Genomic DNA, 26,700 nt, shown 5'->3' on the forward strand with positions numbered 1-26,700 from the left:
ACTCTATTTATTCTGATGGAGAGAGGGGAAAATTATACCACAGGGGAGTCCAGCAAATTAGAATGGGTGTGTTCTGAAAATTTAAGAGGGAACTAGTTTCTAAAATATTTGTTAATTATGTTAATTACATCCTCTTTCTGTACAGGAAGTATCAAGATGATTATATGTGGAGGGGAGGAGGAAGAAAGGGTGCTAAGTTAGCACATCAACAGACCAATTCCATTGTAATTTATTCCTTTTGTTCCTGTGAAACCCATGCTCCATACCAGTTACAGCTGCAAAATGAAAAAAGTAAGACTAAAGAAACTTAATTCCACACTCTTGGCCAAAGCACTCAGCTGAAGTCTCCAGGTCATAGGCGCTCGTTTTGCCATGGTGTCAACCTAGAAATGAGTCTAGTATCGCTAATGGTAATATAGCTTATGTGTTATCCAGCATTGGCACCACCATCTTCTGTTTAACATAGAAACCACTTGTCACTTCTTTACAATTCAGATTAGGAAATGGGAACAGCAATGTACTGGCTCTTAGAATACTATATAGTTCCATATATAGTATTATAACAATATATGGTATTATATTGAGTTTAAGCTCAATCAGTAGCTTAAACTTCTGACGTATGTGCAGTATTCCTCAGTGAGACAGTGTGTTATGCACTGACAACAAAGGATGAAAAAAGTGCTTTTCTCCTCCCACTATTAAATAAATGATTCCCTGCCTTTTGCTATACATGAGTACTTTGTACGGTGACTTTCTAGAAGAATTTCACAGAAAAACTGAAGGAAAGGGATTGCAGATGCTAGGAAGAAGACAAGCAAAGGTTAATTTAGCAAAGGTATGGAAGAGTTGTGACGCAGGGTTTGGACTTTATTCCAGGTTTCAGAGTTTGTAACTGTGCTGCCTTTTGTCCTGCTGAAATGATTGTAACAGATGAGACAATGCATCTCCAGACAGGAGGCAGTCTTGAGCAAGGGTTCTAGCTCACTAGTCAAAGGTTGCCCTCACAAGGTAATTGATTTTTAGTCTGTGACTGGATACCTGCTTGGAATAATGCTGACATCTGTCTTAAGTGTGGGCAGTTCTTTATATGGACATAAGCAACTCAATACTGGAGAATAAAAGGCTGATACTGAGTTTTTCAGCACAATGACAGCAAATTAGAATTCTAGCAGAAAAGGTTTACAGAGTTTGACCAGCTCTTCTGAACTAGGACACGCTATTTTTCAAGAGGAAGGTGCATACCTGTCCTAGCATGAAGGCTCAAAGATCAGTTTTGCACTAACACAAATTTATTCTTTTTCTCTTGGCTCCTTGGCCTCATGGAAAGGGAAGATTCCAGGAAAGTAGAAGGGGAAGGAGTGAAGTTGTTGCCTTGCATTCAGAGTAGTGAGTGCTGCACGAATGCTTCTAATGGAAAGAGTATAGAATCACTGAAGTCTAATCTATGCTGCTGCATTTCTGATCTTGCCAGGATGATACAATAATGTAAGACATCCTTGAACTAGATCACTGTTGCTGTGTCTTCTGACTTCCTTCCAGATTCAGCTCAGGAAGCTGAACTGCACGGCTTTGCACCCTCTCCTGGATTTGGTTTCGCAGGTACTGAATTTCTAGCTGCTGCATTTCTATGATTTTCTCATTTTCCTTTTCTGCATTCAACCTCAGGACAGCTGGGCTGGGCAGCGGTTCACTTGGGGGAGCTAGGAAGATAAAATCAGAGAGAACATGACAGAGTAACAAAGGTCCACCTTGCAGGATTCTTTGGCATGAACAAGGAAATGCATCTTTCAGGGCTGAAGGAGTAGAGCTGTATATCTATATATATATATACTGTACTATATACACTATACCCATACTATATATAGGTTGTAAAATATAACAGGTTTCACCAAGCAGACAAACTTGGAGAGCGTAAGAGAACTGTTCACCAAAGACAAAAAGGACTTCTGGAATGAGTATTGACAACAAGGAAAACATACAAGGAGCACCATTCACCTATGTCTTGAATTGCTTCTCTTTTCTTGGTTAATTTCAGTGTTGACTTGAGGTGATGTAGCTGGGTGAGGGCTGCCTTCAGTTCTTGCCGCAAGTCATTAATTTCCTTAATCAGACACATGTTTTCCTGCAAAACCAATACTCCCTATGAGGGAAAGCAGAGGTACTATCTGGCTCAGCAATATGTATCTTCATATCATTAGGAAGGCCACTGGACAGTATAGAAGCAGTATCACAAGCAGAAAGTAAAGGGCCATCAGGACAGTACACAACATTTCAGATAAGGCCACAGTAAATTTGATACAAAACATGACAGTATTCAAACTATATTAGCTAAATAAACTAATATTTGTTTTGCTTTCCTAACTGCAGCCGCACTCCAAGGTATCCTGTTCCTTTCAAGTTTCATAGGAAAGCTCAGGTCCCTTCCTGGACTGATCCAATGAATTCAGAAATAATAGGAGGAATTTCCATTTCTCCCTCCAGCATTTATTAGTTTGCTTTTCACTTGCCACTATGTGTCTGTTCACTTTTAAATTACCTGTATCTCCTTACTGATCTTCAAAGCCCTCTCCATTAGTTCTGACAGATATCACTTTCCAATATCCCTTCCAAATTATTAAGAAATATATAAAGCATATAGAGACTTGAGATATCTTCTGCTAACATGCTGTTATGAGGAAAGGTTAGCTATGTATTAATCTTTTGTACTTTTTCTGACAATTTTAAATCCATAAAAGTTCAATTGTCTAATTATTATTTTTTATAATAGCCTACCACAAAGCATCTTGCTGAAGGAGTTGTGAAAGTACAAGTGAGTGTACTTTACCCATTGTTGCAACAGATTCAAAGACTTCAGCAGAACCAGTATGGGCTAATACTAGTATAGGATGATAAAACTGTTGCTCGTGATTCAGACAGAGGAGCACAACTAACTAAATGTTTCTTTTCTGAATTCATGAGAAGTGGAACTGTATATTTGCCTCTTACAAAGACACTGAAATACCTTATCACATCAACAGCTAGTGCAAATGTTAAACAGCTGCCATTATGCTTGACCCAAGAATAGCAATGCTTTCAGCTACCTGTGGGGGGTTTTTATAAGTTTTGGAACATAGCATGATTCCAACCCATGGAATTTCATCATAAGTGGCAATATTTTAAAAAGATAAACTACCCAAAGGCATGCTTTGGATACCTCACATAATGCCAGTCTCGAGCAGTGCTAGATGGCCATTGGAATGTCATTTACTCTTTCAAAGCAAGTCCTGACAGAAGTTTGTCTTAGCTAGTCTTAAAAGCCCCCTGAGAAGGGCTGGAAGACCATGATAATTCCTCCTGGCTGTAAAATCTCATTAATCTACTAGACTTCAGAGATCTGCTTTTTCTTTGAAGAAACCAGGCAGGTTAGAACCTTTGATATCTTCATCTTCCAGATGTTTTATTAATTCAGTTTTAATCATCATTTTATGTTAGGCTTACTGATCCAAGACATCAAGTATTATCATTATGAGCACCATCTGTCACCCTGTTTCAGCAAGGAAATTCTTCAGGTTTTTTTCTGAAGCCATCTCCTTTTGTGCTAAAAGCATCTAACTCACAGAAGGAATAAAAAAAACTTAAAACAAGGCCGAAGAAGAAGGTTGCTGCTGCCTAGACCTGGGGAAACACTATAAATACATGGCAAAAAGCAGATGGCTTAGGAGGGGACTGGGGTCTAATAATTCTGAGGAAGCAAAATAAAGTAACAATGAAGAAAGTGCTAGTGAGGGGAAAAGGAAATGCTGACTGAGCAGAAGGAGATCATGGTAAGAAAAGACTGTAAAAAGCTGTCCTCCTACGATGTTTGGTGTGGGGCTTTAGATCCTCTCACTCCAAATGAAAACAAATTGGATCTTTGTCCCTAGCAGTCACAAGTTTACCTTGTCTTTTAAAGAACAAAGTTTCTGAGCAAGAGATCTTTGTATGAATAGGCATGTTCATCATATGGTTCTGAACTTCCTTGCAAACCTTGATGTGCAAAGCAGAAAGTTCTGAATTCAGACTGACTATGAGGCCAAAGAAGTATTTTTCAAAGACTTATTTTTCTTCCTCCAAAATTACCTCCTAAACACTAACACATAGCAAGTTCAGCTTGGCACTCAGACAGCTACCAACTGACTATAATGGCAATTCTAAATACTGTTGGAAATAAATTGCTTAAAAAATATCCAGGCAGCAGAGATTCTCCATCACCTTTTATATCAGGGAGTGGGAGGTAAACAAAAAGTATTCACAAAACAGCAGGAATTTCTGACTTCAGAAATCTTGCTCTTTATATCCAGAAAACTATAGTACTTGAGTAGCTCAATGAACATTATCATTGAATGGAAGCACTTGAAAAACTTAGGAATTTCTGGTGAGGAAGCAAATCAAAACTGTTTCAAAGTCCTAAGAAACCATAGTGGTAAGGCTTCTAAAGTATCTTCAGTGCAGCTGCTTCGTTTTTCCCTCTCCATATCACAAGGAAAAAGCTTACTACCTGCATAATGCGCAAGTAAGCACCTCGGTGAGTTTCCTGATTCTTCACCAACTTCTTTTTTAAAGCTGCCAAACTCCTCTCAAGGTACTCTTGCTGTCTCATGCACTCGGGCTGCAAATCTTTTTGTGCCGTTTCAGTCTCCTCCTGAGGGGGCACAGCATGTTGTCTTAGTAATTACACTACCAGAGAAATTCATCTGCAAGGAGAAGGGGAAGGCCCCTACTCACCAAGTCTGATTCTTGCACATACTTGGTGTAGAGCTCACGGATCCCATTCTTCAGCTTTTTCGGTTCCTGAATGAAGCCCGCACAATTATGAAGGTCTGCTTTAAATCGTTTGATGAGAGCTTCCATATTTTGCTTCTGCAAGAATGATGTAGGTACATTCTTATTTGGCTCATCAGAGCACTCCATTATGTGCAATTTTCTAGGAAGTCTAATAGAGCTGGTGAAAGCTCTCATATACTTTATTTCCACTTACTTGAAAAAAAAAAAAGTCATTAAAATAACAACTGGGGATATAAGCACTACATTTTGAAGAGCAGTGATAAGTTTTACCAGCAATAATAATCCAAGGTACTTGCATTAGGTAATGTAAGTGCCAGCATCCATAGATCTCATCTGATAACCAGTGGCTGACTATCATGCATGCTATCCCTTCACTGGCCTGTCCAAAACAACCTACATTCTTATTAAGAAACAACACAGAAACAGTTAATAAGAGAATCCAAGCCACTAAACACTGATCAGACGCATGCACAACTTGATGATTTCACACCAAGATTGCCTTCTCCTTCTCACTTGGTTTCAACCAGGGTCCTCTACCTGCTTCCTCAGTCCTGCACTCCCTGTTAAATTCCTTCCCCTTCACTTTTCCTCCCTTATGTCTGATGTGTTTGTTGTCAAAGAGAAGGGCTCCTCATCTCCCCCCATTAATATGCCCACCATTCATTTCATCCTACTAATACCTACATAAGTAATAGGTGTAGCCTATGTGCTGCTCCTGTTTAGACCAAGTGTTCCCAGATTTCAAGCTTGGGCAGGAAAGGGTAGTGTGTTAAACATTTGCCTCACTGCTCTGTTAAACCCTGGAGAATATGTGTTGATTGAACAAACTGACACATCGTTAACAGGATTTTTTAAACATCAACTTTCTAAGCTGGTTGCAGTCTTGAAAGTTTTCTTTGTCCCCACTGACTACAGACTCTCCTGGTCCTTGGACACAGGATCCCTGAAGTACCTGTTTGCTCAGATTAATGCTTCTGCAGTGTTCTGTCCCCACAAACTTCACTATGTAGGACCTGCACAGTGGTTGTACCCCATACCTTCTGCCTCTCCCTATGCATCTCATTGTCAGTTGCCTTTAGTTTCTGTTGCAGTTGCGTGACGTTCAGCTTCAGCTGTGTGCTCTCCTTGTGGAATCGTTCCAGCTCGCCCTCCGTCTGAAAGGAAGCAGGAGGAGGAAATCAGGACTAAAAGGAGACGTGAAAAAACAACACAAAACAGGAAAACCACGACTGGAAACACAGGATTGAGGGAGTAGATCCCCCTTCAGGCTGAATTACAACATAAAAAAGTAAATTTTGGAACAACGCTGCCCTCTGTCAGAACATACAGGAAAACACAAACAAGGACATTTAATTCCCCTTTGAGTAACAAGTATTTAAGGGATGAGATGCCCCTTTGTTTCTTTGCGCTGAACTGGAGCTTTGCTGTTCCATATGAATAAAAATGTTTGCCTGAGATGGAGATTAACAGTCAATGCTGGAAAGAGTAAGTGCAACGATAGGAACCACCTGATACTGAAAAGAAACAAATGCAGTGAAAAGCTGTGCATACTTACTTATGTAAAACACGGGGGGGGGGGGGGGAAGTGATAAGGGTACTACAGCATTTACTCGCATAAGATGGTGACTAGAATAGAGAACAGGGCTTTCATCATGCTAGTCTGATGTACATAAAAATTGTTCACTACCTTGCATTTTATTTAAAAGGCTTTTGTTCTGAATAAACAGACTTACGAAAGCTAGTAAGTCACTGATTAGCTGATCTAAAGCTACTTCTATGGAGAGGTCACAGTAAGTTTCTATCATAAATAAGTTCCTTCAATGAATTTGCTGTAAGCTAAGTATGAATGCATGCAATTTTTCCATGGATCAGCTGATGAACTGTTATTTGTGCATGTGCCTAACCCCTAAACAGAGTTATGTTTGCATAAATCTGCAACTTTTCTGAGTAAAGCTCATTCTCTCTTCCTCCATATCAGTAAACCAGGCACTGTCTTGCAAACTCTACCGGGTATGTGGACAGGATCTATTTTTTAAGCCAAACTGATATTACTTGGAGCCTAGAATTAAATACTGAAACAGGAGTTTAAATAACTGTGTTGATCACTGGTAGCATAGGATAGAAAAATATCAGCTATTGTGCACAGATATTTTTATTAGCTGTAAAGATACTGAATCAATGCTGTGTATCCTTGAAAGAAGTCAAGGAACAAAGAGAGTAGAATCTTCCATGGGACTTGCATTCAGACAAAGGACTTAGTATCAGAGGCCAAATGAGAGTGCTACTCACCTCATAGATCTGCTTCTTCATTATTTTAATATCATTTCCACGTGCCTCTATTAGCTTCTTCAACTCTGCTATTCTGTGATCCAGTACAAACTTGCACTTTTCCACTTCCTGGTTTTTCTTTTTTAGGTCATATATATGCTTCTCCTGGGAGAAATAGGTACAGATGTGAATCAGACACAGCATCTTAAACAGACCTGTAGGACTAGGCACAAATATGGTAGAGGCAAGACCAGCAGTCACAGATCTAGTGGAAGGCTGAACTTCAGTTGCACATCCATACAGATTGGGTGAGAAGGGAGGGGCAAATAATGCAGAGAGCCATCTACAGATCCCAGAGCAGGGCATGACAAACTCAACATCTTGAACTTGAGCTCCCCAAGAAAGTCTTAGAATGTTGGCTAAAAACTAAAACCCCAAACTAAAGATCGCAAATTCTTTAAAACTGTTTCTAGTCATGTGATACTGCCACAACATGATACTATTAAAATAAATACCTGTATTAAATTAAGAGAGGGTGATTTTGATCTCAGACAATTGTCCAGTTTCTCACCTTGTCTTGGATAGTGACAGTTCTCTCTTGAATATCATTCTTCAGTGACAAGATGTCATCTTCCAGTGACTTAGTGAAGCGTTGCAGCTTCTGCTGTGCCAATTTCATTTCCTCAATGCACCTGTTCCGCTCTTTGAGCTCTTTCTGTAGGCTGTTCAACTAGGGAGGCAAACAAGTAAGAACTCCAAAGAACAGTTTCTAAAACCTGTGCACAACTTAGCCACCCTACTCTGCACGATACCTTGTAGACAGTGTGAGATAAAAGATAGCTAAAAAAACTATGATCTGATGAAGGAGCATCACATCACTTAAATGCCTGTAACTCAAAAGGGAGTTGAGTATTTGTGTTTGCATTTTCTGTATATTCTGATAGAATACTCACTGCACTACAAGGAATCAAGAAATATGCATCCAGGACAAGAAGGGTATGGTTATTATACCCAAGCATCAGCTTCAAATAGCGCTCAAGCCATGGAAAATTATTTGAAGGTGATCATTTGCCATACATCTCTAAAGGTTTCAAAAGTAGATGAGAAACATGCCTAGTTTATAGCTCTTGGGTACCCTCAAAATCCCTGCCTCGGTACTAAGATCTGTGAAGCCAAGAAATTCAGAACCAAGGAATGGTGATGATCAGACTGTAAGGACACATGAAGAAACTCCTGCTGTCTAGAAGACAACGGAACTGAAGGCAATACGATAAGCACACAGCTTCTTCTACCCAAATATTCTAAACATACAATCTGATACATGAAGGGGCTACTGTTCTCGTATAAAATGCCATGTATTTACAGATTAAATTAGACTAATTTGACATGTCATTCATCACATTCAATCCTTGGCTATAAGTCTCCAAGTGCAGGTCTGATCCTATCACAGAATAAGAAATACCCTTTTATTCATGACTCCAATTTCTCCTTTCAGTTGCATGTTAGACTCCTTTTCTTCCCAGAGTTGTTGCTCATACTTAATTTTGATTTCCATGATTTCTTGGTCTTCATCTTCATAAATCTGTTTCTTAATTTCTTCATGTGCTCGAAGCTGCTGCCTCATATCCTCCTCTGTCTGCAGTTAGGGAAAGCAAACATTAGAGAAGATAAGGAAGAAGGACAAAGAAGAGGAGGGTTCTTTATCTGTAACTGTGTTTCTCCTGGGAGGATCTATATTTTGTGGATTTGTCAATTGCAGCAATATCATTTAAGGTAATTTCTTAGGGGATTAAAGTAGCTTTAAAAACTGCTGTGACAAACATAAAAAAGATTCTTCTTAAAAAAAAAAAAAAGAAAAAAAGAAAAATTCATTCTTAAGGCTTGGATGCTTCAAGGTAGGAACCTGGCCCAAACACTAACACCAACAAACTTATTCTGGCTGCAGAAAATGCAAATATGGGTGACACTAGAGAATGTATTTTAAAATTGCTGCTTCTGATGCATTAGGTCAAATAACCACTCAGGTTTGCATCAGGCTCTGTATGCTTCTCACAGTCATTCCTCACATTCTTTCCAAATTGTTATTGCAACATAGGGCTTCAAACAGAATGTTCGTAGAATTTATTGACTTTAGATACATAAGTATTGGTTATCCAGCTGCCCTTTGTCAAGCCAAGTCTTTGACCTCCATGTGCAGGGTTTTTTGAAGAACTCGGGGTATTTCTCTTCATCCCCCAGATTATGCCAGCAAGAACCTCAGGGACTTGGGAATGGAATTCACCACCTTAGAAATGTTATCTCTTCACCAGAACAAGGTGACTGAATCTTTATTTCATCAGTTGGGCAGAGCCTTCTTCTTTTGGACAGAGCCTTGGGTGACATGGTTTAGTGGCAGGTGTCCCTGCCCATGGCAGGGGGGTTGGAACAAGATGATCTTAAGGTCCTTTCCAACCCTAACTATTCTATGATTGTATGATTCTATAATTACAGTAAATGTATCTAGCCCACATCAATAAAGAGGAGTTCTGGGATCTAGGAGAAAGAGAGGTGAAGCTGAGAATTCCCAAGGATATCAATCTTAGCATGTTACTTACTCAAGGTAAGAAGTAAGAGAAATTGGTATCTCAGATGGCTTTTCCTTATTACTGTTCTACCTGTCAACACACTTCCCCAGGATTACAGGTAGATCAGGATTTGCATGGAGGGACCCCACCTCTGCTGTCTTAGGGAACATTTTGTCTTTGGAGTTGGAGATAAACTTGGTCAGTAACTCAAACTGCAAATCAAGATTCCTACCTCTTTCAGCAGAACAGATTTCTCATTAAGTTTTTCCTCATAGTATGCTGTTAGTTCCTTCACAGCCTTGCTTTTGCATTCTTCCAAGCTGTGTAGTTGTTTCTCATATTCCTCCTGCATCTTTTGGTATTTCTCATGCATCTCCTGGTATTTCTCATTTTCCATTAAGAGTTTCTGATTACTGTCAGATTCTGGTAAGAGAAGACATACAGAATGGATAAAACTAATAGAAAAGAGGTGTATCCTATCCTCCTACAGTCATCAATGTCTTATTCTGTACTATCTTTTTGGCAGCTGGTTACAATAAGTTACACTAGATGCACTTCATCGCTTTCTTCTTCAGATATACAGGGCTTTTAGACTCTGTGGACATATAAAATTTTACACCAGGAAACCATCTCTTGAGTTTCCTGCTCTTCCTTTAACTTACCACTTCACTAATAATGCCTGTTCCAAAGCTACCATCCACTTTTCTTTGTTGTATCTCTGAATATCCTGCTATATCCCTGCTGAATGGTGGTTTGTTCCAGCTTTAACAAGTCTCAAACCTATACCAAGGTCCCCCACTCTGCTATTACAACAAATTAATAACAATTAGTTTAGGCATTCCCTTGAGATAACAGCCATGACAGAGTTGTGTAAGCACAACTGCTACAGAGTACAGTTTTGGGTGGACTTGTTTTATGGTACTCATTTGCAGTACTTCTGTCATATATTGTTTATGAATCTAAGGTCCAGGTATTTCCATGTTGTTTGCATTGTATATCACCCTCTTTGCTGAACTGTGTGACTTCACTATCCTTGCACAGTCAGCTATAAGATAAATGAAGAAATTACTAATCTCAAAACTCAAACTTCCAAGATACAGTGCCCATGTACATGTTCTCATCATGGTCATGTGTGTGTTTAACAAATGCAGTTTAGAGAAATTTTTGGTCTGTAATACCTATATGACATTCATGCATTTTTCCCTGTTCTTGTACTCTAGTAATCCCTCCCTGTCACATTACTTGCTATGAAACTAACGGCTTCCTCCAGATTCTAGTTACAAACACTTGTTCCAGTCTAACCTAGCTTTTGCATCTCCCTGGCCTGTTTATCCATCAGCTCAGACACTTGCAGCTGGTGTTGTTGTTCCTGGTTTTCTTTCTCTCTCTGTAAATTCTGGGGGAAAAAAAGAAAAAGACAAATACATTTTTATTTGAAACAAAGCAAAGCAGTATCCAAATCGTTTGTGCTCTTGCCCCTGTTGGGGGACACATACACAAAAGAAGTTATGTTTGAAATCTCTTGCCAAAATTCAGATGCTATGTGTCACTAAGCCAAGTATTCCCAGAGATTAGTTTGTTATGGCAAGTTACAAAACTACGGAAAGCTAAGGGGAAGCAGCAAATGGAGTTCATATAATTGAGGACACTCTATGATCCTAATCTAAGAAGGAAAGTTTGTGAGTTACAAAAGCCTCCACTTTCTTGTGTGTGCCTGCTTGAAAAGAATATGCAGTTCCACAAATTGTTATCCAGATATTAAAGTTCAGGCTGCTTCCTGCCTCATTTGAAGCAATCTTGAGGGCCTAAACCACTGTCATTTGCACAGAATGACACATACATAAGCAAAAGCAAGTTTTGAATGCCATTTGCTTGGAATGTCTGATTACCACTACAAATGACTTAATCTTCTAAGAAATCACAAAGAACTGGAACAAAAAAACAGGTGAGAAATTTCCCAGAAAAGTTGGGAATTGTACCATAGGTACAATTTTTTCACTTTCTTCTTGTAACAACTCTGTGGGTCTTGTATAAGCAGAAATACTTCATTTGCCTGCTGGCCACAACTAGAAAGGTTAGGCCCAAGCCTGTCATTCAGTTTAATCTTAACAAGTACTAATACTTGGATGGAAAGTACCGTTTGCCTGCCTAGAAAAGTTTTATTCACCTTCAAACTCATTTGCTTGCAAGCTTATAATCAACAAGCCTAAAGAAGTTTCAGTGTAGCTGAGATTATTATAACTCTATGACAAGACCTGAAGAACCACAGAACAGAAAACCAGCACAGATAAAAGACAGAGAATCTATAAGAAGTGAAAAGGTTTTGTTGTAAAAGGTAAAGCTGTACAAAAATGAGGAGAAATGAAAGGTTAAAACTCAGGTTACTTAAATGCAAAAACTACAATGAGAAAAGCCAAAGAGCCTGAGAAACTACTTGAAGAAAGCAGTAAAATGAATCATTAAACTTCCTAAAAAGAAATCAAAATCAGAAACCTGCCAGAACATTTGTAAGGCCAAAAGACAAGAAAGGTATAAAAGGAGCACCTGAAAACGACAAGACCATAAAATAATAAATCTAGTAAGTAACTTGGCAAGCTTTCATACTGGAATCCTTCTTTATGTGGAGTCAAACTGAAATACTGCTTGAAGGGACTATGTACGACCCAACAAAATAAGCAGTAACAAATCACCAGGATAGGATAATACTCATCCAAAAGCTTGGAAAGAACATGAGGTTGTCAGAATTGAATCACACGATGTGTAATCTGTCACTTAAGTCATCTTACTGCCAGATTGTACCGCCAATTGTACTGCATCACTTGCCTTCTAACTCTAAAAAGTGTCCAGAAATATAGCAAATTACTGGTCAGAAATGTGGTGTGTGCAACAGACAGATGGACAGAATAGAATGAATGGACATAAATAAATAAGACACTGGGAAGAATTATTGTGGCTTTTGCTTTCAGGGAACTCCTGCTTTGTGACCACAGAGAAATCAATAAATACATAAACAGAAGAAATCCAGGGGATGTATTTTACTTCTATTTTCAAAAAGCATACAAGGCATCTCAGCAGATGTTCTCAAAAATGTTAAGCAGCCAGGGCACAACAAAGGCGGCATTTAGAAGAATAATTGTAGGATCCTGCAGCAGCTGTGACTTTATGTGGGATGGAGCTTTTAAGCCATGGTCCCATTTCTACTCAAGGGTGACAGAGCTTATTGGTCCTTGGTCCCAGTCAGCATTTATTGCTGGAACTGTTTTTATGTAAAGATACTTGTAGGCTCCCTAGGATAACTATTGCATTCTGTTGTACTTACAAGACAGTTGATTCAAAGGTAGCTTCATGCTTTACAAATATCAAGAACATCTGTATTGGAAAGGAATATGTCATTTTTCAGATGCTTTATGGCATTCATACATATCTAATGCAAGCTTGGATACAACCTTTCAGTGAAGGATTTCTTGGTATTTGGTTCTGCAATATGATTCATACCTGGTGTTTGGTTTTAAGGGAGCTTATTTCCTGAGTGAAATTATCTTCTAATTCCTTTATTTTTTCATTATAGTACATGTCCTTGAGACTTAGTTGGTAATACTTTTCTGTCTGTAGCTCTTTCACACGAATCTGCAGGTCCAGCATTGCCTGACTCTGTTAGAACACGGATAAGAAGACAGTATTAACAGAGAGATTATTTGCCTTTAGCAACAGCTTGTTAAGGATGTATTATTTACATGCATGCATTTATAAAAGACAGCCTTTGCAGAGAATTTACAGACAGACAGACCAAGACGACATTCCAGAAGTAAGGTTCCTTTGTTGTCTTATAAGATGGTTTATAGAAATGCAGCTTCTGACTTCTCTACTCCATTAAAACTGCCTTCAAGAGATTCAGAAAAGTATTAGAGAAAAATCTAAACCTTTCTCCACACTCACTGTTCACACAATGCAGTCTGCATGTTAACAAGCAGCTGCAGCTACTTACTGTAATCTCTTTTATAACAAAAGGCATGCAAGCTCTTTTAAGCAGAAGGCCATATAGGAACAACTAGTCACAAATATGCAAAAGTAATTCATAAGCTGTACACTAGGAATTCTATGGTTCATGTTCACAAGTTGCTCCACCTACCTTCTCTTTTATATCTGACCTCAGGATCAACACTTCCTCAGCATACTCAGCTTCCTTCTGCCATTTCACTATCCCACCTCCTTTCTCGTAGACTTTCCAGATAAATACAGAGCCATCCTCTGAGGCAGTCAACAGAAATTGGTCATCATTTGTTATGGACATCTTAGAATGAAAAGACAACAAAATAATAGCAGAGACAAGGAAGAACAGAGGCAGTTTGATTTTGCTCCAAATTTTATTCCCCACCCATATACTCCCTGTCATTTCTATGACAATTCTATGATTCTATGGTAACTTTATCTTTGTCTTTCCAGAAAGACCTATATTTTAAACTTCACCATCAGAGAAATACCATGTTACGTATCCTGGTGCAAGCCACTTTTTAGCCAACAACAGCTTATCCAGTGACATCTATTTCTAGGGAGAAGACTTCTATGAATGCTGTAATATTCATTCTCCATGTGGAGGCTCAACCTCAGTTTTAACAGTTTTATTATGCTATGAAATGCGAAGGAGAATCAGTGCTAAAAGAGACATGTGCATCCTGTAGTGTAGGGAAAAGAAATACTTTATGTTACCTTTGTAACAGCACCCGCATGGGCCTGATACTCATTGAAATCCATTGTCAAAGGTAATGGGTACCTCATAGCTCGAATTGTCCCCAGAGATGTACCAACAAATACCATGTGCCCAGAATGAGAAACAGCTACTGCAGTATAAACAACATCAAAAGCAGGCACTTCATGCTGGATCTGAAAAAAAAGGCAAAACAAAACCACCACACAAAAGCCTCACATTACATTAAGTTCCCCAATAGTATTTGATTACCTATTGCATGAGCATTTGTCATTCCTTTGTCTGCAGCAAATAATGCAGTCAAAAGAATCGACATGCCTTCAGGAGTAAAGCCATAACTATCATTAATATTAAGCTTTATAGATAAGCACAATTTCAAGCCAAGGTCCACACATTGATCACTTCTGAAAGATGTAATGGTTATTAAATACAATTTACTACTTTTATGGACCAAAAAAAAAAAAATAAAATAAACGCATGTAGCCTACAGTAGGAGATGCAATACACTTAGCTTTCAGCAAAACTGTAGATATAAGATTGCTAAGTTAGTTAGCAGGATTAGAAGATTTCTAGGTAAATCAGAATAAATTTATAAAAATACGAAATTACAGCATAATCTCAGGCTTCATGATAAAGAACACAAGAAAAGTGTCAGTAAATATTGCAGCTCTCAAAACCCTACTGATTACTGCTTACCAAATGGATGATAAGAAAAACAAAGCACTACTACCCTCCCCCCAAAAACTTAGCAAAATCCCAGAGTCCTTGTTAGCTCACCAAAGACTCCGAAATTTCTTTGAGAGTTTGGTCAGATCCAACAGCAAAGATGACTTTGGCATCAGAAGACAGGTCAATGCTGCTGTACCTGCAGGACTTGAGCACACAATCTGTCTCCCTTTCACCTGTTGACAAGTTCCACTCATACACAGCACCATGTGTGTCACAGGAGATAAATTTAGTATCATCTGCACTCCACTTAACTGAATGTATCTGGCAAAAGCAAAACACACCAAGGAGCCTGATATGTAGGTTACAGACACACAGTGTGGAGTCATTTTACTGGTAAATCCATGTCAACTTCGTAATTGTATTTCTAAGACTTACTTAAAAAACCCTGGATGTTTCTCAAGTAATTATATTTAAAAAAAAATAAACCAAGAACAACTACTTTATGAACCCACTGTCAGGAAAAAGCTCATTTCAACAGTGAGTAGTACATTTCATTTTTATAATTTATTAATGGGATATTTTTCCTGGTTCAGCTACCTGCCAGTCACTCACTTCCAGTTTAAGAACAGACTCTTTAGATGTGTCTAATACATGCATACATTGACTTCTGACTAAAGAAAACTGACTTTTGAATTTCTAATTTTAATTTTTGGGCCCATTTCTGATCCAAAATTGTACTTTACCTTTTCAAAATGCATCGTACCAACTAGTTCATACTTTAATGAGTTGTATTGCATAGGATTGGTTTACTAACCTTCCCACTATGTCCTTTCAGATTATTAATATTCTCAAAGGTGATGCTGGAATAAATTTCAATGACATTTCCATTAACTGCAGCAAAAAGATGTCCTCTGCTACTGAACGAACACTACAAAAACAAAATAACCACCCATTACTGCAGATGCAGCAGATAATAACATTCATGAATTGAATTCCAATGACATCATCTAAAATCAGAATGTTACACAAAAAGAAAACCCCATGACATAATTAGCCTCTTACTGCTTTCTTAATTGGTACTTTTCCCTGTAAAATTCAGTCCTTGAGCATTTCTGAGCAAACTACCCCTTCTGCTGCTTCCTAGGTCACATTACACATCGGCCTCCAGGCTTATTTTTCAAGTTAAACTCCTTTTCTCTATGCTTTGATATCCTAAATCCTACTAGTGTCTATTAGAGAGGTTTCTAGCTTTTGTTATGTTCTTTGCCACTCTGCTTCTTATAACTCCTCTATTTCATTTTTGCATCTCTCCTTACCTCTCTACACTTTATCACATCAAGCTCCTTGAAGACATGCATGTCCTCATACAGTAGACTTATAAATCGTAGTTTGTCAGAAAATCCAACCAAACAGAAAAGGCCAGTGGGATGAAGTGATACTGTGTATGCTTCCTCCCAGTATTCCTTATACAGCTCCAAAGTGCTGAAAGAGAAAACCACTGTGCAGTATGGAATAGTACAAACTCCCTGTGCATGCAGAAGGGGACATTATCTGGCCCAGCAAGAACACCTGCAGCTACAATCTGTCTCTGCCTTCTCATTGAGGAAATGTCATTCAGTTAAGTAATCATCACACAGATGTTACAGGAAACAAAGGTAAATCTGAACTTTCTGGTTCACAGAGAAAGTGTGGAAGGTACAAGAGCAAATCCTTGTTTAATGCAATATGATTAAGAAGGTAAATGAGCTGCTGACTGCAAACCTACATAAATATCTCTTCTGAGATTTGTTTTTCTCCCCCTCTCCTCCCACAGAACCTTAAAAACTAGAGTCATTTTGCTTAAGAACTATGGCTATGAATCAGGAGATGGGACAGCAGTAACTTAAAACAAAGCTGTATGAAACATTCCTGAAGATTTCTTCCTCAATACACCTGAGAAGTCTGACACAAGTATGGCTTAATAAAAAAGGCTTTGGAGTCTTCTGGCACTGGTTTTAAAGGCATTGCATATTCACACACCCTAAATAATGTCAGTAAGACCATTTACATCCCACACCACACAAGAATTTTACCAAAACAACACTCTCATTCATGAGAAATTGCTGCTGTTGCCTGCTAGATACAATATACAAAAAAAGCAAAAGGTAGTAATAAACACAAACAACTCTTTACTTTGTCTGGTAATTCCAGATGCGGACAGATCTATCCAGGGAACAAGTGGCAAGAATGGATTTCCAAACACAGATGTCCAGACCAGTAATGGAAGCAGAATGCAATGGGAAAGTCAGATATTTAAAATAAGCAATCCTCTCCTGAGAAGCAATGAAAACAAAAATTCACAAATATTTCACTACAAGCAGTAAGTCAGGTAAGAAATCTATCATTGCTCTTTGCATGCAGTAACCAAATAGAGATTTGAGGAAACCACTTACTCCTTTCAGTGCACAGGTCTGAACATAACAATATTGAAAACATAACAATGTTAGAATCAGTTTTAACTTTATAATTAATAATCAAGAAAAGTGATGGGGGGGAAGATGTAGGCTCCACAGTCCTCATACACTAGTGAGAGCAGAAAGTAGTTTTAGGTGTCCAAAGAAATGCAAACTGGATAAATAAATAAAATTTATTTATAAATAAATAGAATTCATTTAAGACTTTTTGGCCAGACATATATTTAAAAACAATCCAGCGCGGAGTGATAAGCATCTTAATCAGGATGTTTAGTTAGTACATCCCAAAGTGAAGCCCAAATAAAATTTTACGCTGCATGCAGAAAAAGGACCCATAACTACAAAACCTCCTCCTGTAAAGACCTTTCCATATGCCTGTACATATTTAACTCCAAGCCAGTCTATTTCGTGATAATACATTTATCTCCTGTCTTTTTATTATTTAATTCCTTCAGAGTAGGGAATGTTTTTCATTAAGTTTGTCCTTCACAAAGAGGTTTCACTTCTAACTAGGACTTCAATGACTATTATTTTAGAGTCACATGAGATTCCCATGGCTGTTCCAGCTTTATCATTGCATTAAAAACTCTGCATGTTAAAGTGGAGCATAAACTATCATGTTAAAATTCTCTCTGTTAAAGGTCTCTCTGTTAAAGCTTTGCTTAACTAGTTCAACATTTACTTAACTAGTTCAGCATCCTTAAACAGACTTAACAGTGTCCTCTCTCATTTTCCTGAATAACATCAGGTATTCATATGGAGGGATGGTTGAGCAAGGGGCTGCTGAAATACAGCTCTAGAGAAGCACACAGAACTCATCATATCATGAGCTTTAAGCATTCAGATGCTGTTTGATGGTATTTATGAGAATGCATTATAGAAAGTGACACTAAACAGCCTGTGCCATTACAATACCTCTTACTGGCCATTAGGGATGTGGAATGTGATAGGATTTCACTCACCTTCATGAAATCAGTGGTGAGCATAGTAAACATGTAAAGCTGATTCTTATGTGTGTTAACAACCATTGTTTCCTCTGAGGGGCTGAAGCATATACATATAATGTTCTGTCTGCCTGACTTTTTTGGATCACTGCTGAACTGGTCCTTAGGAAGCTGCAAAAGAAATGTATCCCATGGGATATTCCAGGTCTCAAGTTTTAGTAGTAGGCATGCACACACACATACACACACAAAAACTTTTGCTGTAATGCTACTCTAATAAGCATATACTTAGTATCAATGAGAAAACGTAGATATTTAATAGTATCTAACTACTGCAAGGCAAGGAACAGAGGACAAGATAATATAATTGTATCTATAGCATTACAGATGTAAAAAGTATCAACAGACATTTCCAGCAGTAAACTTAAGCACTGCCTTAAACAAAATTGAAAATGGTAGCAGAAAAACATTGAGAAAAAAACCTAGCAAGTGTCAGAATGAAAACTGCCTGAAAATTGTGATGTCAAAGTAACAGTTCTTTGCAATGTATCGTTCAGGTTGATAACAGCCTTATTACAGAGTCTCTTACATAGGGAAGATCTGACCTCTGAGGCTTAAAGTATGAAGGCTTGATGAGGTCATCAGAGCTAAACGTTCTTATCCAGAAGCTGCAAAGAAGTCAATGCATACAGCTCACTATAGAACAGTTATAAATCTTAATGGATTACTTAATAGTGGAAAAGTCTCATAAATATCTGAAGAGACAAAAATTTTGCCTTGGGAAAAAACCTAAGCAGACTAGTTCTGCAAAATTGATTTATAGTACTTCTTAGCTCCAGGAGTCTCCATGAATAAAAGTTTCTTAAAGTTTTCCTGATGTCTAGCAGCCTCAAAGCAGATTTTAGATGAGGGAACATGCAGAGTTACCTTGTAAAATTCACCTGTCACTGCCTTTCAATGTGACCTCTGGCAACTCCCTTCCTTTCAATCAGGAGAGTTAGCTAATGCTTAAAATGTAATTCAGAGATGTGCTAAAAATTATCATAAATAAATGAATTGGAAGTACCCCTCCCCTCTAAACAGGCCTCTGCTGCATTATTGCCCGGAAAAGTTTTTTTCTCCCTACCCAGATTTCTTGACTCTCCTTGTAGAGTTCCTTTCCCCTGGTCTTCTCAAACAGCAGAACAATTCCTGGGCTAGATGAACATGCAAATCCCTTGGAATAAGCTGCAATTGCAGATATTTGAGGCAAAGAATCCTGTTGTGAGCCATTATCAACACTGGAACCAACAGAAAAAATGCAAGCAGGAAATGCATAAAGACATAAGAATACTGAAGGACAAACAAAAAAATGTTTATCAGCAGCAATCAAAATATTATTCACAAACTGGACAAGAAGGAAATAAGTGAATGACCTGCAACTAATCTGCATGAACAAGCATGAGATTTAACAGACTTACCACTCATATTCTGTTGTCGCATCTTCTTCTAATTCCCTGTGTAGTTTTCTGTACTCTACACTTGTCTCCCAGAGCAGATCTCCAGTTTCAAACAAGATAAGTTTGCCTGTGTCAGTACCGCATATAACTTCCTCCTTGGACAGCCAGGTATGGCACAAGTAGTTTTGTGGCATTCCCTTTTTTAAATTCATCTGCTTCAAAGTTCCTTCACTGTACTTAAAAAGTTTAAAAAAGCCATTTCCGGTGAAACAAACCTGTGCATTGTCTTGAGGACTAAAACTCACCTGTGGAACACAAAAAGAGAGAAAATATTTTATACAACTATATTCACAAATAAGCAAATATGACACTTGTTATGAAGACTTTCAATAATAGATACAGGAGGACAAACAAGGGAAGAAGTTTCTTAGAAACATATAGGAATACAGAAAAGAATAAGAAATAACCATCATAACCACATATTGCAGTTTCCCCCCTTTCAGAACACTGTATATCAATTTTACATGATATTACAAATATGTTAACTCTATTAAGCTGCTATCTGAATCACAATGCAATACCAAAGGGAAAGTTGTCTCTGACTTTCAGGATTGCCAAAAGTAAGGCAAAAATACCTCTTTACTGCTGATTAGCATTTTTTTTTTCTTCCAGTGGCAAGCTTCATGAGAAGTGGGACCATTCATTCCTAAAGGCCAGGAATAAATTATTTCTGGCATACCTTGCCCATTATACATATTAATTCACATAATTAGGTGTTTATTGGTAGAAAAAGTGGGATAGCTATCTTAATACCCAACATAAAGGATAGCAGTGGTAGTTAGATCTCATTTTTCATGCTTAATGGGACTTTAGACAGTAGTTGTCTTTCAAGTCACTCTCCTCCTCTTAGAAATTGAGTTCATGAAGTCAGTAGTTCACACAACCTCTCCGTCTAGCTGTACCCCAGAAAAAAACAGCAGCTGGGGTCCAGCCAACCCAGGTACTGAAAGCCTCTTAGCTCCCTGCAAGAAAGATACTAAAAACCTCATCCAAGAAGGACGCAGGAATTGTTTGAGTGCCATCAGCCTGCTCCTAGGCACTCTTCCTGGGCTACTACTATGGCCTGCCCATAGAACAGACTGCAGGAAGGAAAAGGTGTGCAAGCATGCAGAGAGCTTTCAAGATGTGTGCTATGCCTGCTGAACACAGACAGTATATTTAATAAGTGTTTCTGCAGAGAGACAAAGGACATGTTGCACACACACTGGCCAGCTGTACTGGCCCCACACCATAGATCTCATGTGATGTAAAAGACAAGGACATAACAATGTCCGTTGTGGGTCAAAAGCAAAGATTTATTTAGCCCAGTGTTCTATTGCCGAGGAAGGCCAACAGCAGATGGCAAGAAAGGCCATGGAAACTACATAAAATCTACAGTGTGGAGCCCGCTCCTTCCTGTCTTGCCCTGGATAGAAGCCATGTGGTCACAGGAAATTGTACTGGGCACTTATCCTGCAGACTGAACTCACATGGCACCAACCTACCTGGCACCCAGTACTTGTTGGACTAAAGTTTGGTCTTTTTGCCCACGTTTTTGAAAGAGTGCAATAGGCTCCCAAAGAACCAGTCAACTGTGAATCAAAACGTTAAACACAAGCAGCAGAGACGCTGGCCCAGCTCAATTGCGGAGGTGTTTGCGTGCACCCCCGTGGCAAGGCTGCGGGGATCCGAACGGCCCCGGGGCTGGCAGCGGGTGGGAGCCCGTGAGAGCCGCCACTGTTACCTGGCAGACGCTGCTGCCCGGGACCTCGAGGCGGATGGCAGCCATCAGCCGCTGCTTCTCCCAGAACCAGAAGGTGAGGTGCCCCTCGGGGGGCGCCGTGGCTGCAGCCAGGTACTGACAGTCGGGGGAGAAGGCCAGAGACACCGCTATACGCTCCGGCAGCTCGGCGGCAGACAGCGTCCTCCGCCGCCGCGCCGGCACCGACGACAGGTCGTAGACCGTCAGCACCGGCTGATCCGCTACCGTCTCTGCGGCGGCCAGGTACCGCCGGTCGGGGCTTATGGCCATCGCCTGCACGCCCCGGGTCTTCTCGATGCCTGCGGGGAGGAGAAGGGTCAGGGCGGGCAGGGGCCAGGGCCGGGGTCAGGGCCGGGGTCGGGGCCGGGGTCGGGACCGGGACCACCTGGGATGAACTTGTGCCACTTCTGCTTGAGGTGGAGCTGTACGCAGCCCGCCCCCACCACGTGCAGCACGACCTGATCCTCCAAGAAGCAGACGCCGCCGGCGACCCCCGGCCGGCAGCCGAGAACGGCCACGGGCTGCGCCACTACGGCCGACATGGGGCTGCTGCCGCCGACGCCGCTGCCGTCGCCGTAGCAACTGCGGCGCCGGCGCCCCCGGAAGTGGCAGCGGCGGCGCTCGCACGTGGGCGGAAGTGGTGGGGCAGTGGTGGCAGCATGGCGCGGCGTGACTCCCTCTCTGATTCCGGCTCGGACTCGGAGGACTCCTCTCTTTCGGACTCGGAGGTGAGCCTGCGGTGGCGGGGCAGGGGCCGGGGCCCTGCGGTGAGGCCTCCCGCGGCCGCTGCGGTATAGGGCAGCCCGGCGGCGCGGCCTGACGGTGCCCTTCCCACAGCTGCAAGAGGCCTTCTTGAGGGGCGAGCTGAAGCCGGGGCTCAACGTGGTGCTCGAGGAGCGGCCGAAGCGGCGCAACGATGCGGTGAGCGGGGCCTGCGGGGCGGGTCGGTGCCGGGTGCGCGGCAGAAGAGCCTGCGCCAGTGCTGGGGCCCGGGGTGTCGGGGCAGGGCAGGCCTGGAGGGTGCCTGCCTTGGTGTGGGGATTTGGGGGGCAACACCTTGGAGGAGCGTTCCAGGGTGCACCTGGACATTCAGTCGGGGCGGGGGGGGGGGGGGGCTGTTTTTTGCGGAGGTGTGCAGGGCTGTGCTTCTTTCGCAGGAAGGCCTGAAGCAGTGCCTGTCCGAATTCAGGAAGCATCTGGCTTGGGTGGAAAGGCTGGACGTGACTTTGGGCCAGGTCGTGGACCCCGTTTCACAGAGTGCTTCTAACAAAGACGCTGTTGACCCTGAGAATGATTTCCAGAGAGAAATGAGCTTGTAAGTGTCAAAAAGAGAGGTTTCTTGCAGGGTTTTGGCATAATGCTGCGTGCTTGGGTGTTGTGTTTTGCAGGTGTGCTGCTGACAGCCACACTGGCTGTCACTGTGGCACTCTTGGGCCACATTTGGTGGCTCTGAATGTTTTTAATGACAGTATATTTAACTTGTCACTGGAAAGAATTTCTTTCCTCACAGCAGACTTCCATCTTTTACTGAAAAGTTTATTTACAAAGTTCCTTGATTGCAGCACTGTGGTTTTAGCACAGGGTATGGCTTTTTCTTTGTGAATTTGCTTTGATGTTATTACAGTTCTCTTGTTTTGCCTTGCCTTTTATAATTCACCATACAAAACTGTAGCTGGAAACTAGGTAAATGTATATGTGCAAGATGTAAGCATTAATACTGTACTGGCACCTAAATTGCTTATAGTAGCATGGAATGTTGATACAATTCTGGATCAATGCTTGCTAGATCCCCGTATCTGCTAGCTTATGTGAGCAGAGTTCCTGTTGGTGTTGTGAGATGCCCAATGCCAGTGACAGAGCTGGTGCTGTGCTGTTTCCCCAGTTACCGGCAGGCGCAGGCAGCAGTCCTGGAAGCCCTACCAAGGCTGCATAAGCTCCAGGTTCCTACTAGAAGGCCAGATGATTACTTTGCAGAGATGGCCAAATCAGACCAACAAATGCAGAAGGTATGTTCAGTGAATAATGGCTCGCTGTCCTGTGTTATGTGCTGCTTTTAGCCTGTGTTAGGGATTGACTTGAAGGTGTGATGTGTGAATACTTCATCTCTGACAAGTGCCCGTGACAATGTTTGTGTTTGAAAGCTTGTTTGTGACAGGAATAGGTATTTCAGTGCAGTGTGTGGACTTCCATAACAGATTGGAACATAAAGCAGAAAAGCATATATTCTTTTCTACTATATTCTGTCCTGAATGTATTTAATATTAAAAATGGAGGCAAATTCTTCATACATGTAACAGTAGTAGTGAAGTTGGTCGTGTTTATGCTCTTTGTCCCAAGACTGCAGTCAACTGTGGCATTAACATGATACTTTTTACCTATTTAAGTATCACCCTTTGTTGATAGTCAGCCTGTTTTGGTTCTTTGTGATTTTGAACTGTGTTTTCACAGCTGAATTAATCTATCCTGGGTAGTAAGGCAGATTTGCATGGAAAATAATTTTGTGAACTTGCTTTTTGATTGTGATCTTTGTTCAAAATGGAAGCCTAACTCTTGTTTTAGTTTTGGAAAAGATACTACACTGTGTAAGTTAAATATACATGAGCTAGAAGCTAATTTGGAGGTTCATGGATGACTTGATCGCTGTTTTGCTGGCTGATAGACTACTCTTAGAAAAGAGGAATATTAATAATTAGGTTGTGCTGAGGCTTAAGTCAGTTCTGCACATTACTGTTCTTTTGGTGGCTTCTGTTGGAAGAACAGAGTTTTTATCTGTTAGTGGAGTCACAGACTGAAGCCAGATGGTCTGGGTTGAACTCGTCGTAATCCCTTGTAATGTGGCATCTTTATAGAAACGTTTATTAACAGGGAGGGAACGAAAAAGATGTGGCATGAAAGGATTGTTGACTCTTCTTCAGTGCTTTAAATGACAAGAAAGAAACTTTCAAATCTTCTACATAGACCTTAGTAAGCTGACAAGATGTGACAAGATACACTTATTTTTTGGTTCTGTTACAGCCCATTATAAGGCTCTGTCTTGTCTCTAGAGATTTTGGCTACAAATCAGTTCAGGAGGTTGTGTAATAACTGTTCCAGCCCTCAGCTGAAAGAATGTTGTGCCCTATAAAGCATTATCTGATTGAGAGATGTTTTACTTTTTTTACACTCATTAATAGTTCACATATAATTATTGATTTCAGGACTGCACAGCAATCATAAAATTCTCATATTTTCTTCTGCATTACTGATAAATGTTGTTTTTTCTGTTCCCCCAACAAGATTCGACAGAAGCTGAAGAGTAAACAGGAAGCAATGGAAAGGTCTGAGAAAGCGAAACAGCTCCGTGCAATGAGAAAATATGGCAAGAAGGTGAGGAGGAGCTACTGAAGTTATGTGTGGGACACTACTAAGGACAGCACTAATGTTCTGCTTCTAATCCCAGGTGCAAACTGAGATTCTGCAGAGAAGACAAAAGGAGAAAAAGAATATGCTGAATGCAGTTAAAAAATACCAGAAAGGTAAAGTTCTCAAAGAGAGCAAATGTGTAGTGGGAGCAGCAATGTATGAGCAAGTGTACGGCCATGTGATGTGTGGTGTCAATCTGTAGTGCTGGGCACTAAGCTTGAAAGACTGCAGCTGTGCAGAATTCTGTGCTAGTGAAAATCCTCCCAAGTAGCTGTTCTTCAATGAGGGTGACTTCTTACTATTACTTGCTTCGACTGAAAATTTGTATTTCCTGTGGTGGTAGCTGTCATGTCTTCGCTCTTGCAGGTTTGTCTGACAAGCTGGATTTCCTAGACGAAGAGCAGACGTCATCTCAGGGGAATAAAAAAGGCAATGCAAATCAACGAACAAAGAAAGGGTGAGACCAGAAAAGAAGGAAATTCAAATGCAGAATCTCTGGTTATTATTTTTTTTTTAGTTTTCTGGGGGATCGTTTTGTGGAAGGAGAAAGCTGTTGTGATTAACATTGAAACAAGTCCAAGGTGGTTTTCTGGACCCTACAGAGGAGGAAAACTGTGGCCAGAATGTAACGGAGACTGAAATGTGCTATTTTTTGCCTTTTCAGTAAGAGGGGAAAGCTTTATGATGGCTAATGGAAGTCTATCAGCAGATATATGTGTCTTCTTGGGTATTCCTGAGGAAAGGAATATAGGCCGTGATGCTGTTTGGTTGTTTTTCAGACCAAATGCCAAAAGACGATACAAGAATCAGAAGTTTGGTTTTGGTGGGAAGAAGAAAGGCTCCAAGTGGAACACACAGGAGAGTTTTAATGATGTATCCAGCTTCAGTTCAAAAGTGGCTCACAACAAGGGCCCAGGAAAAGGAGGAAAAAGAGGGAAAAAGGCCCTCAACGTAAGCAAAATGTTGCATGCAAATGATCTGAGTTGGCTTTGAAGCCAGTCCTGGTCTGGGAGGGAGAGCTGAGTATGTGAAGGGTGCCTCCAGCAATGGGAAGTGATACTGCCTGTCTTTCGGAGCTGAGCTTGATTCAGTTGCAGACAGAGTTGAGGATAGTGGTTTTGTATCTCAGCAGGGAAGTGAATGGGGGGAATTAGCAAGTAATATTTTTTGCTATCTGTGTCTCTAAATGTCCCTCTCCAGAGTTCTTGACAAGTATGCTCTGCAAGCTCTAGAGCTGGAAGGGATATTGAGGACACAGAAAGAAATATTGTCCTTTTTTTTTGCAGAAGAGACCTGGAAAGAGAGCAAGGCAGAAAATGAAGAGCCGGGCACGCTAAGAGGACTCTACTCCCAATGGGGTTTCTGTGTTTCAGTGTGTTGCAAGATGTGTTTCTGCTCTCATCAAGCAGCTAACCATGGAGCAAGCTGGGCGCTTCCAAGCGGCAAGAAGAAAAGTGGAAACTAGTGCCTTATCACTAATTTCTTCTTACTGCCTGTTTTGTGGAAGGATTGTTTTCTACTTAAACCTATGGTGTGTGAACACATTAAATGGTTTGCACAGAGCTAAGTCTAACTCATGTTTAGCTGTGTTACGAATGGTTGCTGATCCCTGCCCGTTGTTCCTTCTGTTCTGACAACTTTTTCCACAGCTA

The 26,700-nt window shown here is 40.6% G+C and overlaps 2 protein-coding genes across 2 annotated transcripts; one reads left to right on the forward strand and one right to left on the reverse strand.

Annotated features, from left to right (window-relative positions):
- Positions 1 to 1,267: 1,267 nt before the first annotated feature.
- Positions 1,268 to 22,188, reverse strand: CFAP57 (cilia and flagella associated protein 57). Its single transcript, XM_057416764.1, has 22 exons — positions 22,032 to 22,188; positions 21,629 to 21,945; positions 19,867 to 20,150; positions 19,533 to 19,704; positions 18,425 to 18,577; positions 17,182 to 17,321; positions 16,326 to 16,491; positions 15,824 to 15,937; positions 15,118 to 15,330; positions 14,343 to 14,516; positions 13,765 to 13,926; positions 13,131 to 13,286; positions 10,938 to 11,031; positions 9,868 to 10,058; positions 8,534 to 8,707; positions 7,643 to 7,801; positions 7,093 to 7,236; positions 5,841 to 5,957; positions 4,744 to 4,878; positions 4,517 to 4,660; positions 1,996 to 2,122; positions 1,268 to 1,700 (listed from the first exon to the last, which is right to left on the reverse strand). Exons 1-22 carry the CDS (start codon positions 22,186 to 22,188, stop codon positions 1,507 to 1,509), a joined length of 3,687 nt encoding a protein of 1,228 aa, XP_057272747.1. The 3' UTR covers positions 1,268 to 1,506.
- Positions 22,163 to 26,610, forward strand: EBNA1BP2 (EBNA1 binding protein 2). Its single transcript, XM_057416742.1, has 9 exons — positions 22,163 to 22,374; positions 22,484 to 22,567; positions 22,804 to 22,961; positions 23,529 to 23,652; positions 24,923 to 25,012; positions 25,086 to 25,161; positions 25,415 to 25,505; positions 25,828 to 25,999; positions 26,335 to 26,610. Exons 1-9 carry the CDS (start codon positions 22,306 to 22,308, stop codon positions 26,383 to 26,385), a joined length of 915 nt encoding a protein of 304 aa, XP_057272725.1. The 5' UTR covers positions 22,163 to 22,305; the 3' UTR covers positions 26,386 to 26,610.
- Positions 26,611 to 26,700: the final 90 nt, after the last annotated feature.

The sequence above is a fragment of the Pezoporus wallicus genome, unplaced genomic scaffold, assembly GCF_028554395.1.
Source record: "Pezoporus wallicus isolate ANWC-B61680 ecotype Strahan unplaced genomic scaffold, APGP_CSIRO_Pwel_v1 contig_5908, whole genome shotgun sequence".
Lineage (NCBI taxonomy): Eukaryota > Metazoa > Chordata > Aves > Psittaciformes > Psittacidae > Pezoporus > Pezoporus wallicus.